This window comes from Silurus aristotelis (assembly GCF_946808225.1).
Source record: "Silurus aristotelis genome assembly, chromosome: 9".
Taxonomy (NCBI): Eukaryota; Metazoa; Chordata; class Actinopteri; order Siluriformes; family Siluridae; genus Silurus; species Silurus aristotelis.
Window position 1 is genome coordinate 16848846 of NC_139582.1, and position 16172 is coordinate 16865017.

The 16172-nt window shown below is 39.1% G+C and overlaps 1 protein-coding gene across 7 annotated transcripts in view; it reads right to left on the minus strand.

The window, feature by feature from the left end:
- nrxn3a (neurexin 3a) overlaps nt 1-16172 on the minus strand; it is a 299346-nt gene that overhangs the window by 68179 nt on the left and 214995 nt on the right. For all 7 annotated transcript variants that reach the window (XM_083551015.1, XM_083551016.1, XM_083551017.1 and 4 more), the window contains one exon: nt 3997-4178. In XM_083551015.1, the coding sequence (XP_083407141.1) occupies nt 3997-4178 (182 nt within the window). The remainder of the gene's footprint in view (nt 1-3996; nt 4179-16172) is intronic.

The following is a 16172-nucleotide window of genomic DNA, read 5'->3' on the forward strand; positions in this document are numbered from 1 at the left end:
TCATCGCTTTTACGTGACTGTAGTTTGGAGTTTATCAGTGAACAATTAATTAATAAATAGCCTCAAGCTGGCAGGTTGATGACAGTAAAAGGAAGATTAGTCAGGAGGAGGAGGGCTGAATGAAGGCAGATTTCGTCTTTATTAATGGAGGCGTTAAAGCTTTCAGCTCGACGTTCGTTTAGTTTTTAAAGATGGTAAAAGTACAAAAGAAGAAATGTCAGAGCGTCGCGATGTTGTTCCTAATTTGACTCGACTGGAAATGCATTAAGCAGTTAAATTAATATTTTCTGACGCATTCGTTTGGAGCAACGTTCCAAAATGCAAACAAACAAACCCACAGTCCTGATCAGGCAGGTACTAAGGATGAAGTAAAGGTCTGGTTCATGTTCCTCTTTCATGAAAAGCTTTTATAAGCTATAAAAATACATCTACAACTTGAGATCTCTCTTCCATACACTCTCTATTTCACCACAGAGCTGGCAGCACAAACACACACACACACACACACACACACACACACACACACACACACACACACACACACCTTATCTGCACATAGACAGTTTTTCTTCGCATATTCCAGCGATGTTGGAAAACGCAGGGTCAGCCATTATATAGCACCCTGGAGCATGAAGGGTTAAGGGCCTTGCTCAAGGGCCCAACAGTGGCTGCTTGGCAATACTGGGGCTTGGACCTCCAACCTTCTGATCTCTTTCCCCTGATGTGGCGTGGAGGTTATTATCCCAGCATATTGGGAAGATGGTGTTAGACATGATACAGCGCCCCTGCAGTTCAGAGGGTTAAGGGCCTTTTTTAAGGGCCCAAGAGTGGCAGCTTGGTGATACAGAGGGCTTGAACCCACACCCTTATGATTAGTAACCTAGAGCCTTAACGACTGAACCACCACCATTATATTATATTATATTATATTATATTATATTATATTATATTATATTATATTATATTATATTATATTATATTACATTACGAAAATTTATTAAAAGGAAAGTTACGGAGTTGAAACCATTCACTGTTAAAGCTGTTTTCTGTTTGAGTGATCCAGTTCCAAAATATTTCCAGTTCCATTGTGGTAGAATCGGGTCGGACGAAACCGTCTCGGTTACTTGTCGTATTTAAGCTTCAATTATATCCTGTGCAGAACTTCAGCATGAGGTGATTATAAACCCAATAACAGAGCACGTTCATGCTAACGGGTGTGGTGTTCGTTTTATTTCTGCTAGCTGGAGCGCCAACCTGCAGCTTGACTTCATGACGCCGTTCATATCTGTATTTATTTACCCATTGTCTGTGTGCATTAGATTTTTCATTTAAAAAAAATTTCGGGCTGCTGTGTTTTAGTATTTAGTACATGACTTTAAACGATTTACTTCACAAATGTAAGAAAAATACCAGTTTGGCTTTTTTTTTTTTTTGGCAAGAATTTAAACAAATAGAAAAAATAAGATTAGCACCAGATTTCTACTAACTTTCTCGTGCATGTGCACAAAAATAGAGGCGTTAATCTGATTTATCATCTGCCGCGTCGCGGTTATTAGAGGAAAACATCAACAACATCGTTAAGCTTTAAACCGTCATGATCATTATTCCACCAATTATCGCGGGTTTAAAAGGAAGGAGAAGATTTAGCATATCTCTTTAAAAATAAAGAGCTCATTCGGTAATGCGGTAATTCCGTCTAATCGAATGCGGCATCAAAGACGAGCGAAAGTGTGAAAAAAAAAAAAAAAAAAAAAGGCCAACTCGATTTGCTTTGCTCTAAAACACTGCTCCAGATCTCACAAACGAGCAGAGCAGCGGCGGTAATAACGCGTGGCCTGCGGCGTGTTCGATACAGCTAAAGTGGCAGAATGAGGTGTGTGTGTGTGTGTGTGTGTGTGTGTGTGTGTGTGTGTGTGTGTGTGTGTGTGTGTGCATGCGATGCAGCTCTGCAGCAGAGTGTAAAGCCTCTAGCATGATATCTGAGATCTTAACAACGTAGTGCTGTGGAGCTCTTGTTAAATTAAAGCGGAGGTCAGAGAGCGAAAGAAATCAGTTCCATATTAATCGCTGTTACGCTTCTGTACATCAACACAAGTTTGTGGACACCTGACTATAGGATTCGCATGTGCTGCTTTTTGAGCATCCAATCCGACATTTACTCATAATCAGCTCCACTCTTCTGAGAAGATGTTCTACTAGCTTTGGTGGAGATTTTGTGCAAATTTATTCAGCACATGGGTGTTAGTGAAGTCAGGTACTGATGTAGGTGAGGTGAGGAGGCTTGGGGGGGTGCAGTCAGCGTTCACGTTTAATATGCGTGAGTTCTATAGCAAGAGAACTTTCTTACACTTCCAACCCATGGAAAGCAGATGTTCGTAAAGCTGGCTTGTGCACAGGAGCAACGTCATGTTGGAATAGGTTTGGGTCTCTAAGTTAATGTTGCCGAATACGAAGACGTCCGATACAATTGTGTTTTTCCAACTTTGGATGGAAAAGGCAGGTGTTTTTTTGGAATGTATTGTATTAATAAATGCTTTATTCCTCCTGTACTGCAGCAATGTATTGTCTATTCGTTGTTGAAACGAATAAATGATTACGTTTACAGAATGGAAGTAGATAAAGCTGTGATGTCCCATACACCGTTTCCTTTTAATTGTTCTTTGAATCTATAGTAAGAGAAAGAAAAATCCTGAGCCCCAAAGCAGTTTATGACCTTTAATAAACCAAAGAGTATATCTGAGAGGAGAGAGAGAGAGAGAGGGGGAGAGAGAGAGAGAAAGAGAGGGGAAGAGAGGGAGAGAGAGAGAGGAAAGGTATTGAAGGTAGTAGGATTCGAACTCATGACCTTCGGAGCCAGTGGCCAAAGTCTTAACCATTAAGCCATGGTAAAGTCAGAGAAGGTCAGAGATGATGATCATGCGCCTCACCTCAACCTCACTACGATCAGACCAACATTCATGTTTACTACAATTACAGCACAAAAAGAAAAGAAAAGAAGAAAAAAAAGAAAGGAAAGAAAAGAGCGCCTATTAAAGAGCGTCAGATTTCATTTTCATCAGAGATTAGCACTGAGATCCATGAAAAAACAACACTTGATCTTATAGCAACTTTACCAGGGTGCCTCATTTTTCTCTCTATCACACACACACACACACACACACACACACACACACACACACACACACACACACACACACACACACACACATTCCATACACGGTCGTTGTTTCTCGGAGCTGTCAACCTCTCTACTGCCATTAGCGCTTTTTATTTAGCTTTTATTTTTCCTTGATTTGAGTAAGTGCACCATTCAAATGCAAGTCAAATTGCTGCTATTAGCAGGTCCAATGTGAACGCTTCACAAATGACTAAATGCATGTCCAGGAGCATATTTGGCCTCTCTAAATGAAACGCCCTGAATTTAGTAGTAATAGCTTTAAAAGAAAGATAATGTGTGTGTGTGTGTGTGTGTGTGTGTGTGTGTGTGTGTGTGTGTGTGTGTGTGTGTGTGTGTGTGTGTGTATTAAGTGAGAAAGCACTATAGACTATGTTTTATATAAAATAAGCCATACTAATGCCCCTAATCTTTAGTCAATTTCCATTAAATATTTTGTGAATTTTATTTTCAAAGCCTCGTTGTTTGGTCTCTGATTTTAACCCTTAGTTGTCACTTAACAAGTAACGCAACAATAGTGACTGTATTCACTTCTATTGATTATCAGAAACAACTGATATTCACAGCCATCATTCATCGGCAGCCTACACCGGGAACGAGAAGGAAATTCACGTGAATGTACACACTCTTTCACACACATTTACACAAAGGCATGGAATTTTGGCACCGATTCCCCTGCCTGTGTGTTTCTGGGAGGAAACCCGAGGAGCCAAAAAACAGAGAGAACATCACACTCCACACAGACAGTAAGCCGAGCTCAGGATCGAACCGGGAACATTCATTATTAAAACCGCTGGAAAAAAAAAAAGAAAAGGACTCACAATGTGGAGCATGATGTAGTCTCCGAGGCCTGGGGCGCTGTCGATCCGCACCAGGATCCCATCCTTTAGAGAGGTGCTGAAGCCCACGGTCAGACGGTCCATACGCGTGCTGGGCCGCTCGTTAGCCGGCCAGTTGAAAGCGATGAGACCTCCACCTTTTCCAAAAATAAACGTTGTTCCAGCTGTGGGATAAAGAAAACAACGTATGAAGGAAGGGTGTATTGTGATGTAATGTAGAACTTTTTAGATGCTTGGTGTGTTGGTTTGTTGGTTGGCTGCTGATAGAAACTTTAATTAAAGATACCATTTGCGATATCTCGACATGATAATCATTTCGAATGAAAATACACCTGAGGAAGAGTGCTGAAGGCTCAATGGCTTGAGATACTTTTATCTTCCTGACCAGGAAACACGCATCAGATATACATAATGTCAACAAAGCAAAAATAAAAAATTGCAATTCATTTTACAGTCAGCAGGGGGGGCAGTAAAAATGACAAACTGACAAAACTTTAATAATTTTTTTATAAAGCATATCGTATCTGCGAACAGAAATTATAATTATATGTGCCATTCGTGATATTCAAAAGATCTCCTCGATATGCAACGATCATTTTGAATCAAAACACACCCGAGAAACACTGCCATGGAATGACTCAAGTTACTTGCGTTTGCAATTTATTTCACAGACAGCAGGGGGGGGCTGTAAAAATACAGAACTGCTTCTTTAATCGGTTGTTTTGCTGAAACATGTAACATAAGCCAGAACTGCCCACAATCAGCTTTTTTTCACCAAATTCATCACAAAATGCTACAAATTCTTTAATAAGCTTTCGAAAGAATTCCGATAAACATTTTTATAGACTTGGGATAATATTGAGCTCTGAAATGCTCATTGTGTGGTACAAAAAAACACCACCCTTCAACACTTACTAATGATTTTATTATCCCTTTTTAGAAGTTATCGAGAAATCTTGCTTTGAATGATTCTGAAGGTTGTGGCCAGAAAAGTGCACTTTAGATACATGGCGAAGTATCTGATATTCTGTAGCTGTGTGCACTAAAAGCCTTCAGCTTCAGGGGATAAAACCTGTGTGAAGGTATTTTTATGAAGAGTAGGAGTGATAAGATAATGTCATTATTTGATTATCATTGCTTACTTTATTAACAGAAACTGTATTGCTGTTTTTTGATCTTCATAAAATCATAATGTGGAGGAATACAGCAGGGGTTAATCCTGGTTGCTGCTATTTTTATACATCATATGTGCTACATAAACAGAAAGTGTGATAGATAACGAACTTCAGTCTTGTAAAGTCTATGTGCTATTTTTGCAACGGCAGATGTTTGGCAGATTTTTCTTCTCACACACGTTACACACTTCTTCAAATTCTTATGTTTATTTTATTATCATAAAAAAACAGGTATTTATCAATAAATCGTGTTTATACTTTAGTTTTTGGATCTGTCTGGTCTCCACTCGACCTCAAATCACAGCAAGATATAACGATGATGGTTTTCTCAGGGACAAAATACAAAATACGTCATTAAAACGTCCTCAAGTGCAGACAAGTAGGCCAAAGACTCTGCGGCTTAGTCTGGCGTTAAGTCGCCGGTGTCTTTTCTCTCCTTTGCGCCTCGCACCACTTCCGATCCGGGCCTGAGCATGAATAATGCCTTTACCCGGTTCTCTGGAGCCGTAATTCTCGGGTTTGAAAAATCTCCAGAGGCGGCTGTGGAGAATCTCCACGACCCGTTCTCCTTAAATATAACTCCGTCCGGGGAATAGCACGCTGAGGTTTTGATGTATTTTCCAATCATGAATTTTACATGAAGGGGAGAAAAAAAAAAAGGTATCGGGGCTAAAATGGAGTTCAAAGGAAAATAAACGTGAGGGGGTTTCATTCGTTACAAAAATCCGTGTTATGCTAATAAGGTCTATGAAAACAAAGGCGCAGAGAGTAGGGTGACCCGAGCCGAGAGAACGAGAGAGAGAAAAACAAGCGAGCAGCTATGAAGTGTTTATTTTGTCTTATGTGAAGCTCGTCGCAAAAAGGCCATGTGCTCTAGGAGAAAAAGACGACAGCTGGTCGACCGACTCTCCACTCAAGTACCATGTCAAGTGGAACATCTGGCCTGGCTGCCTCGCTTACAATTCAGTAACAATGCCATTACCCAGCCGCCGGGCTCGCGGCTCCTCTATTCGCCTCTCCATCCTTCATTTTTATCCTCCATCTCACACACTTTCATATAAGACCCTGACAAATAAATAAATAAATAAATAAAAATAAGGCAGCAGGAGGGAAGTGAGTACAGTGAGCCATTACAGAACACTTACATGCATCATTGATATGTGGCAGATGCAGAAAATGGCTAAAAGAGCTGAAAGCACAGTGGCTAATTACAATATGATTAAAGATGCCGTTTGTAATTGAAGTGTAATAAATGTGTAATAATCTCTATTTCAGACGTGATTTAGAAATCCGTGTAGAAATCGCAGAAATGAATTTTGTACAGTGAATCTGCTCAACGGGAAGAACAAAAAGCTTTCGTTTCAAAATTCTGGCCTGTAAAAAAGCAGATAGAAACCTAAATAGAAGCCCCGCCCCTTTTCTACCTCCTCGGCTCCCCCTAGTGTTATATAAATATATATCTCCTTTCGTTCTTTCGTACTTTCATTCTTTCTTTCTTTCTTTCTTTCTTTCTTTCTTTCTTTCTTTCTTTCTTTCTTTCTTTCTTTCTTTCTTTCTTTCCTGTATGTTCTTTCTTTCTTTCTTTCTTTCTTTCTTTCTTTCTTTCTTTCTTTCTTGTCTGTTATTTGCTCCTTTTTTTCTTTCTTTTTTTCTTTCTTTCTTTCTTTCTTTCTTTCTTTCTTTCTTTCTTTCTTTCTTTCTTTCTTTCTTTCTTTCTTTCTTTCTTTCTTCGTTCGTTCGTTCGTTCGTTCTTCCTTCACCTGGAGCAGAGATCAGACACAAAATTCGATTCGATCCGACTTCCCCCTGCAGTCAGAATTCGCCGTATCGTAAAAACGACAAACTGAGGATTTAATTATAATAATACTCAAAAGATCCAAATTTTACATCTTTATAAAAGAAAAAAATAAAAAGGAGAAAGAACTCTTTACGCTAAAAGCACTTCCAGGTGATCATGCTTCATTTGCGTCACATAAAGGTGTTTTAGCGTCACTTTGGGTTGGACAAGTGAAAAACACTAAAGCTTTTAAAACAATTAAAAAGCCAAAGTGTGTCTTTGCCTTTGTGCATGCTGATGAGCTCAGGAATACATCCAGGGTGTGATTCAGACGAAAGGAGAAATGCAGTAGAGACTTTTTCTTTTTTAAAAAGGACGAAGTCGTATCATTCAAAGCAAAAAAAAAAGTCTATATTAAGAAGAGACATGCTTTTAATCAATTATCCTGTTAGCTGGAAACAAACCTCCTAATGGAAATCTTAACTCGATAAGCTTTTAAACGAGGACGCGAGCTTGAAGGAGACGAATAAGAGATGTTTATTTGAGCAGATCGAATGGTGTGAAGCTGAAGAAGTGCGTTCAGGGGGAAGCTTTAATGGCTGCGCTGGAGGAGATGTTCCATTAAGATGACGAGCGTGGGATCACGAGTGAATTAAGTTTGCGCTGGGATTTTTTTTTGTTTGTTTTGCGTTAACACAGCACCAACGAGTCACGAGTACAGGAGGATCTGTAATACCAGATGTTTCACTTCACAGCTGAACACAGCATACAGTAGTAAGTTCCACCCCTGAACACTGGCAAGGCTGGAAGATACCTCCAAAAAGTTCTTACCATACACACCTACATCTATCATGAGTATAAATACAGTCAACTGTTTCTCAGCAGCAAATATATAATATATGAATATAATAATACTGATTACAGCAAACTGTAATCAAAAATTTAATAAAAATAATTGTGTGCAATTAAGAAAAAGTTAAATGTAATTTTTTCTTTATTTTTTTTTAATTATTATATAAATTATATAATTTATTATGAACTATTATGACCATATACATTTTTTAATTAAAAGAAAAAGAAATCTTCACTACTATTTTGAATTTTAAAATACAAAAAAATGATTGCATCAATAAAAATATTTTTCATTAACTTTTTAGTTTTTATTATTATTACTACTACTATTATTATTATTATTAATTATTATTATTATTATTATTATTATTATTATTATCATTATTATTATTACTATTATTATTATTATCACCATCATCATCATCATCATCATCATCATCATCATTATTATTATTATTATTATTAATTATTATTATTATTATTATTATTAGGTTCTATGGTATTGTATTTGTATAATTAAACTCTGCTGGAAGAGTCTGCTGGAGGAATTTGTGGTTTGGAAGCTCTGCTGTGGTCCTCCAGCGGATCGTCTGAGAAAGCGAACGCGACTTCTTTGAAGTTTTCCAGCTGGAGGAGAAAACAGCATCAATCATGAAACGTTAATGCGGCACATGCTGCGTGTCGAAGGCCTCATCCTGAGGCTCTCTACACCCTGCACCAGCACGTTTGGTCTACATGCCTCAAACCATGAAGAGAAAACCATCCGCGGGAACAACTCTCGATTAGCAGGAACAGCAGGAGGAGAAAAAGGCTGAGGTGAAGGAGCAGGAGGATAAAAAGGAGGAGGTGAAAGAGCAGGAGAATAATGAGTAGGAGAAGGAGGAAGGTTAGGAGGAGAAAATGGAGGAGGAGAAGGAAGAGCAATAGAAGAGAGAGGACTAGGAGGAAAAGCAGGAGGTAAAAACGGGAGAGGAGGGAAAAGTAGGACGAAAAGCAGGAGGAAAAGAAAGAGCATGAGGAGAAACAGCAGGAGGAGAAAGTGGACTCAGCCTTTCCTCCTCTTTCTTTCTTTCTTTCTTTCTTTCTTTCTTTCTTTCTTTCTTTCTTTCTTTCTTTCTTTCTTTCTTTCATTTATACATTGAAATGTTGTAAAAGTTAAATGTTAGGGATGAAAGCTGACCTCGGATCGTTGCCATGGATACCTGCGAGACCTTTCTCTGTATTTTAATCCAGAATTTAAACCTGCTTCTCACCAGAGAGTGTGGACATTCGCTCCTGTTTCCTTTATTCTTTCCACATATCTCCCTCACACACTCACACACACACACACACACTTACACACACACACACACACACGGAGCTCCTGAAATAGGATGAGAATGAGACTGGGTTGTGTGTTCAGCTCCCGGTGGAGGAACTAATGCAGGGAGAAGGTCAGTGGAACAGCGCCTTCACACACATCTGAGCAGAAACTGGGCTTGGGCTGCTTGTAAGATACGAACAGAAACATGATACACACACACACACACACACACACACACACACACACACACACACCACACACACTTTCCACCAGCTTCCGTCTGTCCTAATCTTCAAAAATAAATAATAAATGAATAATATTAACAAAAATAATAATAAAACAGCACCACATGACCGCATGTAATCAGTGCTAGTCTAACGGTAGGGCCTAATGCTAACTACGTAGCTTGCTAACATTGACAACATAAACCCAAACATTACCGCATACCCACTAATTCTACGTAAGATTTCTCATTTATCCGGTGGTTTGATTTATACCAAACATTAGCTTACATGCTAGTTATCTAGACTGCTGTAATAATTAGCCTAGCATTAGCTTGCTAAGTAACGTGGCTGCTTGTATAAAATAGCACAGTGTAATAGTATTGGGAGTGACATCACTAATACGTTTACAAGTCTAACTACTGGAGTAAGAAGAGTTTATCAGGAAACGCTTCAGTGTTGTAAATTCAGTAGTTAGCATTAGCAAACTTGATTGGGAACCTGTCTAGCTGCTAAAACAGATGCTAGAACATGTTTGTGGCGCTCATCTAAGTAAACACACTAGCTAATGAAATTGTGGTGATTTGTGTCATTTCGTATCAGAAGAAGCTTGAAATGTGAACGACACTCCTGTATCGACATGAAGACACGCCTGCACGAGTGTGGCGGTGCTCGGGAAGGTGTGTGTGTGTGTGTGTGTGTGTGTGTGTGTGTGTGTGTGTGTGTGTGTGTTGTTCATCAGGGAGCTAATATCAGACATGTCCGAGCACATTGTAGCAGCAAACAGACAGGGAATAAAAGTTAACCTGGCATGCCTGAGAAGAACAGAGACAGGATTTTGATTTGCTCAGCCACACACACTAGTTCACACACACACACACACACACACACACACACACACATGCACACACTTCCAGAAAATCTATCTCCATCCTTCCAAGCAGGATGACCAACATTATTCAGGTCATGCGTCTCGTCTGGCTGGTGAAAGGAAGGAGTGTGTGAAAGTGAGAGGTTCTGAGGCTCGTCTTCTCACTGCCCCGGGCGTTAAAATTCAATAACGGGCATCGTTACAGTCCACGCCGCTGCTCAAACGTGTCACGCCACTCTTAGACTTGGCGGCAGCAACAATAAAAAAGATGCTGCAGAGGTTCTACTGAAATCCACAATAAGTTCTCGATTCTGATTGGCCAGAGCAAGGCGTTGCTGTCTAGAACACACATAGCAATGGTGGTACCAAAAAAGGTTTGAGTCTCGCTCTGTTTACAAGAAAGCACTTTATTTATCTACGTTTACACATTATAACCTTCAAGACAGTCCCCATGCACAGCAATACAGCGCCTGCAGAAAGTGGAAAAGTGGAAAGTGTCCTTGTTGCGCCATTGCCATGTGTCAGATTTGGTCAGAAAAGCACCAGTTATCACCAATAGTCTCAAAAGTTTTTGATCCCACCTCATACTGAGACTCTAAATACATACACAAATGTTTATATAGGTACCGTGTATGCGTGTGCTTATTGTTTGCATTCTCTTGTTCTGTATTGCATTTGCTAGCAGTCACTTTGAAGCTAATTGGTTTCCTTTAAACGGAGAACACACAACACAACCCCAAGTGATTTATTATAAGGCAGTGTGTGAGGAAAAACAGTGAGTGTGTGGTCATGCAGGTTTGTTTCATTTTGGATTAACGGCTCTGGTTTGGAAGTCACAACGAAACCGACGATCGGATCGGATCAGATAAGATCGGATCTAATCTGATCTGATTTCACATTTGAAATTCAGAAATATTTCCACAAATAAGCATAACAGGGATATAGGAGTGAGTTAACACACAAAACACAACCCCTATGGTAAAATATTAGACAATTACTATCACACAAACATTTAGACCAGCACTAGCGTTTTTGGAGATTGGTTGTGAAGATTTGGGTGAGATTTTGGAGTTTGCTTGTAAAGATTTGGGTGAGATCCATTCAGCCACAAGGGTTTTAGTGATGTTCCTCATGAGGGTTGAGGTCAGAGCTCTAAAGCAGGAGATCTTCATCACTAATCCATGTACAGCAGATCGTCATGGAGCTGGCTTTGTGCACTGTCATGCTGGAACAGGTTTGGGTCTCCTAGTTCAAGTGAAGGCAAATTTTAATCCCACAGCATCAAAAGACGTCCAAAACTATTGTGTGCCTCCAACTTTGTGCTACAAGTTTGGAGAAGAACCAGGTCAGGTGTCTCAATACTTTTGCCCATATAGTGTAACAACTAGTTCAGGATTAGATGATGATCGCTTCTACACCACAAGCTTTGAAACTTGTATTTGATCAATATTGAGGTAGCGTATCTGTGAACGTCTTCGCTGGGGAACTTTTACACATTGCATAAAAATTCTATTTTTATAAAAAAATAAATATCCATATAAAGTGACGTGGATAAAAAGCGTGATTCTATGTGGCGCTGCTACACGGCTATCATCCATTATTAAAGTGTCCTGTGAGCAGAGGAATCGCATTTCACACTTCAGAGTTCCTCTGCATGTCTTAAATGAGGCGAGCGAGCGAGCGTGACGCGATCGGCGTGACGTGACGTGACGCGACGTGGTCGATTGAAACGCCTGTCGCTGACTGATGAGCTCACTGTAACCGCCAGAACCCGGGCAGCTCCACGATGCCGCTTCCAGATAACTGTCACGTACTATTTCACGGCCAGCTGGACGGAAAGAGGCACATTCTTTATGCAGACAGCGTTCATCTCCTGTGAATAATCCTCGACTGTACGCAACACAAAAAAGGAGAAAGAAAAATGAAAGGCGTCGTAATTACACAGAAAGAGTGATGACTGCCCTAAAAACACTGCTCTCCTCTTTCACAGATAGACGACGTGTCCCGTTATCAACAACCAGTTCAGCTCTCATGAGCGCCCATTTATTTTAAAATAAGGAACAATACAGACCTTCACTTGTGCTTCTGAAACACTTTCTATGAAGGTCATATGGTGTCATAATGCATTCACAGGCCATTCATTATCAATGTATTATTCAACGCACGGCTGTCTTGCTCATACATCAGTGTTTTATAACATTATCCATTCATTATAAGTCATAACACATGTTACGAACAATATAAGAACTACATAGTGCATTATAATGCATTATAAGCAGTGCTCTGTGTGTAACTGCATTCCCGGTAGCAAAGGTCATACCGTATACTGTCTTATGAGTACATTCATAACATGTTATAATGCATTTCTATAGTCTCCTAACACAGCCTACCTATACCCATACATAATGCATTACAAAGCATAATAACCTGCTGAATCATGCTACACCGAAAGTGTAAGGTGGCACACATTCCTCCCATAATGCATTAGAAACTGTTATGTGAATATATTCTATGCTATAATGTGTTATAGCCCCTCCTTACAATGTATTATATCATTTATACTATTATTAATAATGCACAATTTATAAATGCATTATACAGTTTATTATAAATGGCAAAGTATGCTTATAAACCATTTTACATAATTACACCCATGTGTATCATTCCACATGAATGCATTATTGCATTATAACCTGGTATGGATGCATAGATGCTATACGTTTCCTGAGTGTAGGCGATATGATGCGTTATAACTACTAATTATGATGCATTCTCTTGCTGATTTATAAATATAATATACAGTAAACATTGCTGTTATGCATTATATGTGTAATTAATTGTAATGTATATATAGATTGCCGTTAATGACAGTTATAACAACTTTATAGTGTAATTAATTTTTATAAGTAAGTATAATTGAGTAAAAGTATAAATGGTTTATAGCTATATGTTTATAAACAGTCAATGCATTATAAGTGACAGTTATAAAACATCACATCATCAATCATCAACGTATTTGAGGCACAATGTTTGCTAATGTTAACGATTTGCTATAAAGCCTCATGGTTGCATTTTAAAATGTTTAGAATTTCGATGGGCTTCACAGAAAGCGTAAGCAATATTAAAGAAACAAGTACTGCTAATGTTGCTCTTACTTCCCTGAGGTAAACTCTGCAATATCGAAAAGCAATGGGATTCGATGGGAAGGGTATTTTTTTCCCCCACAATTTAATTAAAGCGCTAGCCCCGTTCCTCCTCGCTAACTCCATCGCCCAAGAGCAATTCACACTGTTAGCATTAATTCCCCTCTACAGCTCTGCGCTGCGCTCCTGATTGCTGTCGGTGGGTAATTGGCCATTATCGTTTGCCTTCATTGTCCCTCCTTCACATTTCTTAAGGTTATATTATGATGAATGATTCAATTTCTTCAAAACTCCAATGGATTGTGGGAACATGACGGTGCACAATACGTGGTCTACAGGATGAATAAAAGATGAATGTGTGGACGAACAACTGCAGGGAGAGAGAACTAGAGAATAAATACAGAGGGGTCAAAGAAACGCCTCTGGGGCAAATGGGACGTTCCGGACGCAGGTAAAGTGCTTAAGAGAGCTGAGGAGTTTGTGAACTTTGACCATTTTAATACGCGGGATTTGGCTACCGATGGAAAACTGAACAATGCTAGCAGAAAGGTTGAAAGTCCTTAATTATTCCTGACTTATTAGATTTTTTCCTTGGACCCATGAATTGATTTTACAGAAATTTGAGTTTCATGATTAATTAAGAATAATTGCTAACTAGAATTGCTTACTTATAGAAAAACACTCGCAACAGGTGCTTTGCAGTTCACCAAATTACTAGCATCCTAGTTTCTGTGCTAATAAGCAATCTTGGTTTTTATAAACCAATTTAATTCCGAAATGCTTTTACAATAGCTTGAATCAAAATAGCTAGCTGTCTTGTACGATAATTGGCTAACCATCCTATTTGGCTAGCTTGCAAGTTTAAAAGATATTTAGCTAGCCTTGTATTAAGTCACAGATGACAACTATCTATCACTCAAGGAACATTGTCTTGTTTATCCATGAAGGTTTCTATGAAGCACGTTGCCCTATTCACTGTAAAGCTCTTTGGGAAAACTTCTGGTGTTTAGCGATGCTAACATAAGTCTCATCACTTGCTAGCTGCTCCACAGGATTGCCAAGTTCGAACAAAATGTCCAGCTCAGCTAATTTAGCAGATAAATTGCATTGAATGAAGAATATCGATTTCAGAATAATTATTACACCACATTGCCTGCACTTACACTTTCATTTTGTTTGACATATTGGAAAAATGTATCTGTCAGTTTTCATTCTAGATATTTGCTTGAAAACAAGAACGTATATTTTTAACCCAGCGCAATTACTCCCTGCAATCTAGTTTCTCAAACAATCCTCATCTGGTCTAGAAACCTGTGACCTCGGTCACCCTGCAGCTGGGTGTGAATTGGTGAGTTGCCAAATTGTGAAAAAATAGGAAAATCGACAAAATCGGAAAAAAACGAGGAGGACAAATTCTAATAAAAAGCACCTGAACGCACGAGTTCTTTGCTATTAGTTTACCTAAAACAAAACGGTGATCATCTCTAAGCACTTTTCTTCAGCAGGTAATAACTTCGCATTCATTCTATTTTCCGGTCCAGGATGAAACCTGGCCGGTCTGTTGTCATGACAACAGTTGTACCGCTGTGTTCGCACCAGCAGCAGGAATGCGGCGAAGTGTTCATGACGAGGTTTTTTTGCCATTTTTAGATTGGACTGTAACCAGATTCACCCTTAATCCATCATTGAAAGCCGTGACACTGGAGACTCCTTCCGTAAATGCTAATTACGTACAGAACAAGAAACATTTCCCTCAATAAATCAACAGATTAGCCAATTATTAGCCAAATTCTGTGAAGGATCTGTTACTATAGAAACAAAAACGTAACGCATTAATATAAACATGACAAACATGATAAACTGAGTTGCTGCTTTAGCAAATTTATCAACATCTCCTGACCAATCATAATCTAGAAACGGTGGCGTAAAAGCATGCTAATGTATTTGAAAATAAATAAACGGATCTTGTTCCTGCTTTTAAACTTTGATCGAAGAAAGTTTCTGGAACAGCACAAGCGCTTATGATCTAGCGTGCATTTCCTATTCGCTGAATCTGGCGCTGGAGATTTCCTGCCTTTTCCTCTTGTACACAGTCATTTGCAGTGATTTACTCTGACATTTTTCATTTATTGAAAAAGTTCACCCTGCCTATGTTTTTTTTTTCCTCCTCTATCGATGGCATATAACCAGAATTCAGCTGAGCTTTTTACCCAGCAACAGTAACAATTCTGCTGGAAAAAATTATTAATGCGGTGGCTGTATTTCTACACTCGATAACTATGACGCCAAATCATACATTCTGGTGCTTTTTAAAGAATATCTAATTTCTTTCTTAAGGTCTTGATTAGACTTTTTTCTTTTAGCAAGAAGAAACGAATCCCTACAGCAAGCAGGAATGCACATGGATTCCAAGCATATTTTAGAGCATCATTCTACAATCACGTCAATGCCATGTCTTTTTATTTTATATGGAATCAATTCTGGAAAATGTTGAAAAGTAGATTCCATGTAGGACGTCGTCAGAAAAGCAGAATCCATTGTTTGCGAGGAGCCCAATTTAGCAGCGCCGTTTTAAAGCATTTCTCCCAATCGTATGGAAGTGGCACAGTTCTGTAATGTTTAATAGATGCACTTCACTATCATCCATCACTATGTCCTGTTTACCAATACACGGCTCCCTAGTGAACGCTCCAGGCTTTCATTTTAGCTGGACACAATTCCGAGCACCATCCACGTTTCAGCAGAAACATCTGCTACCTGCGCCTGCTCCTCAGGTTTCCTGCATCATTTTTTAGCGATTATTCTTTCAGTGTAAA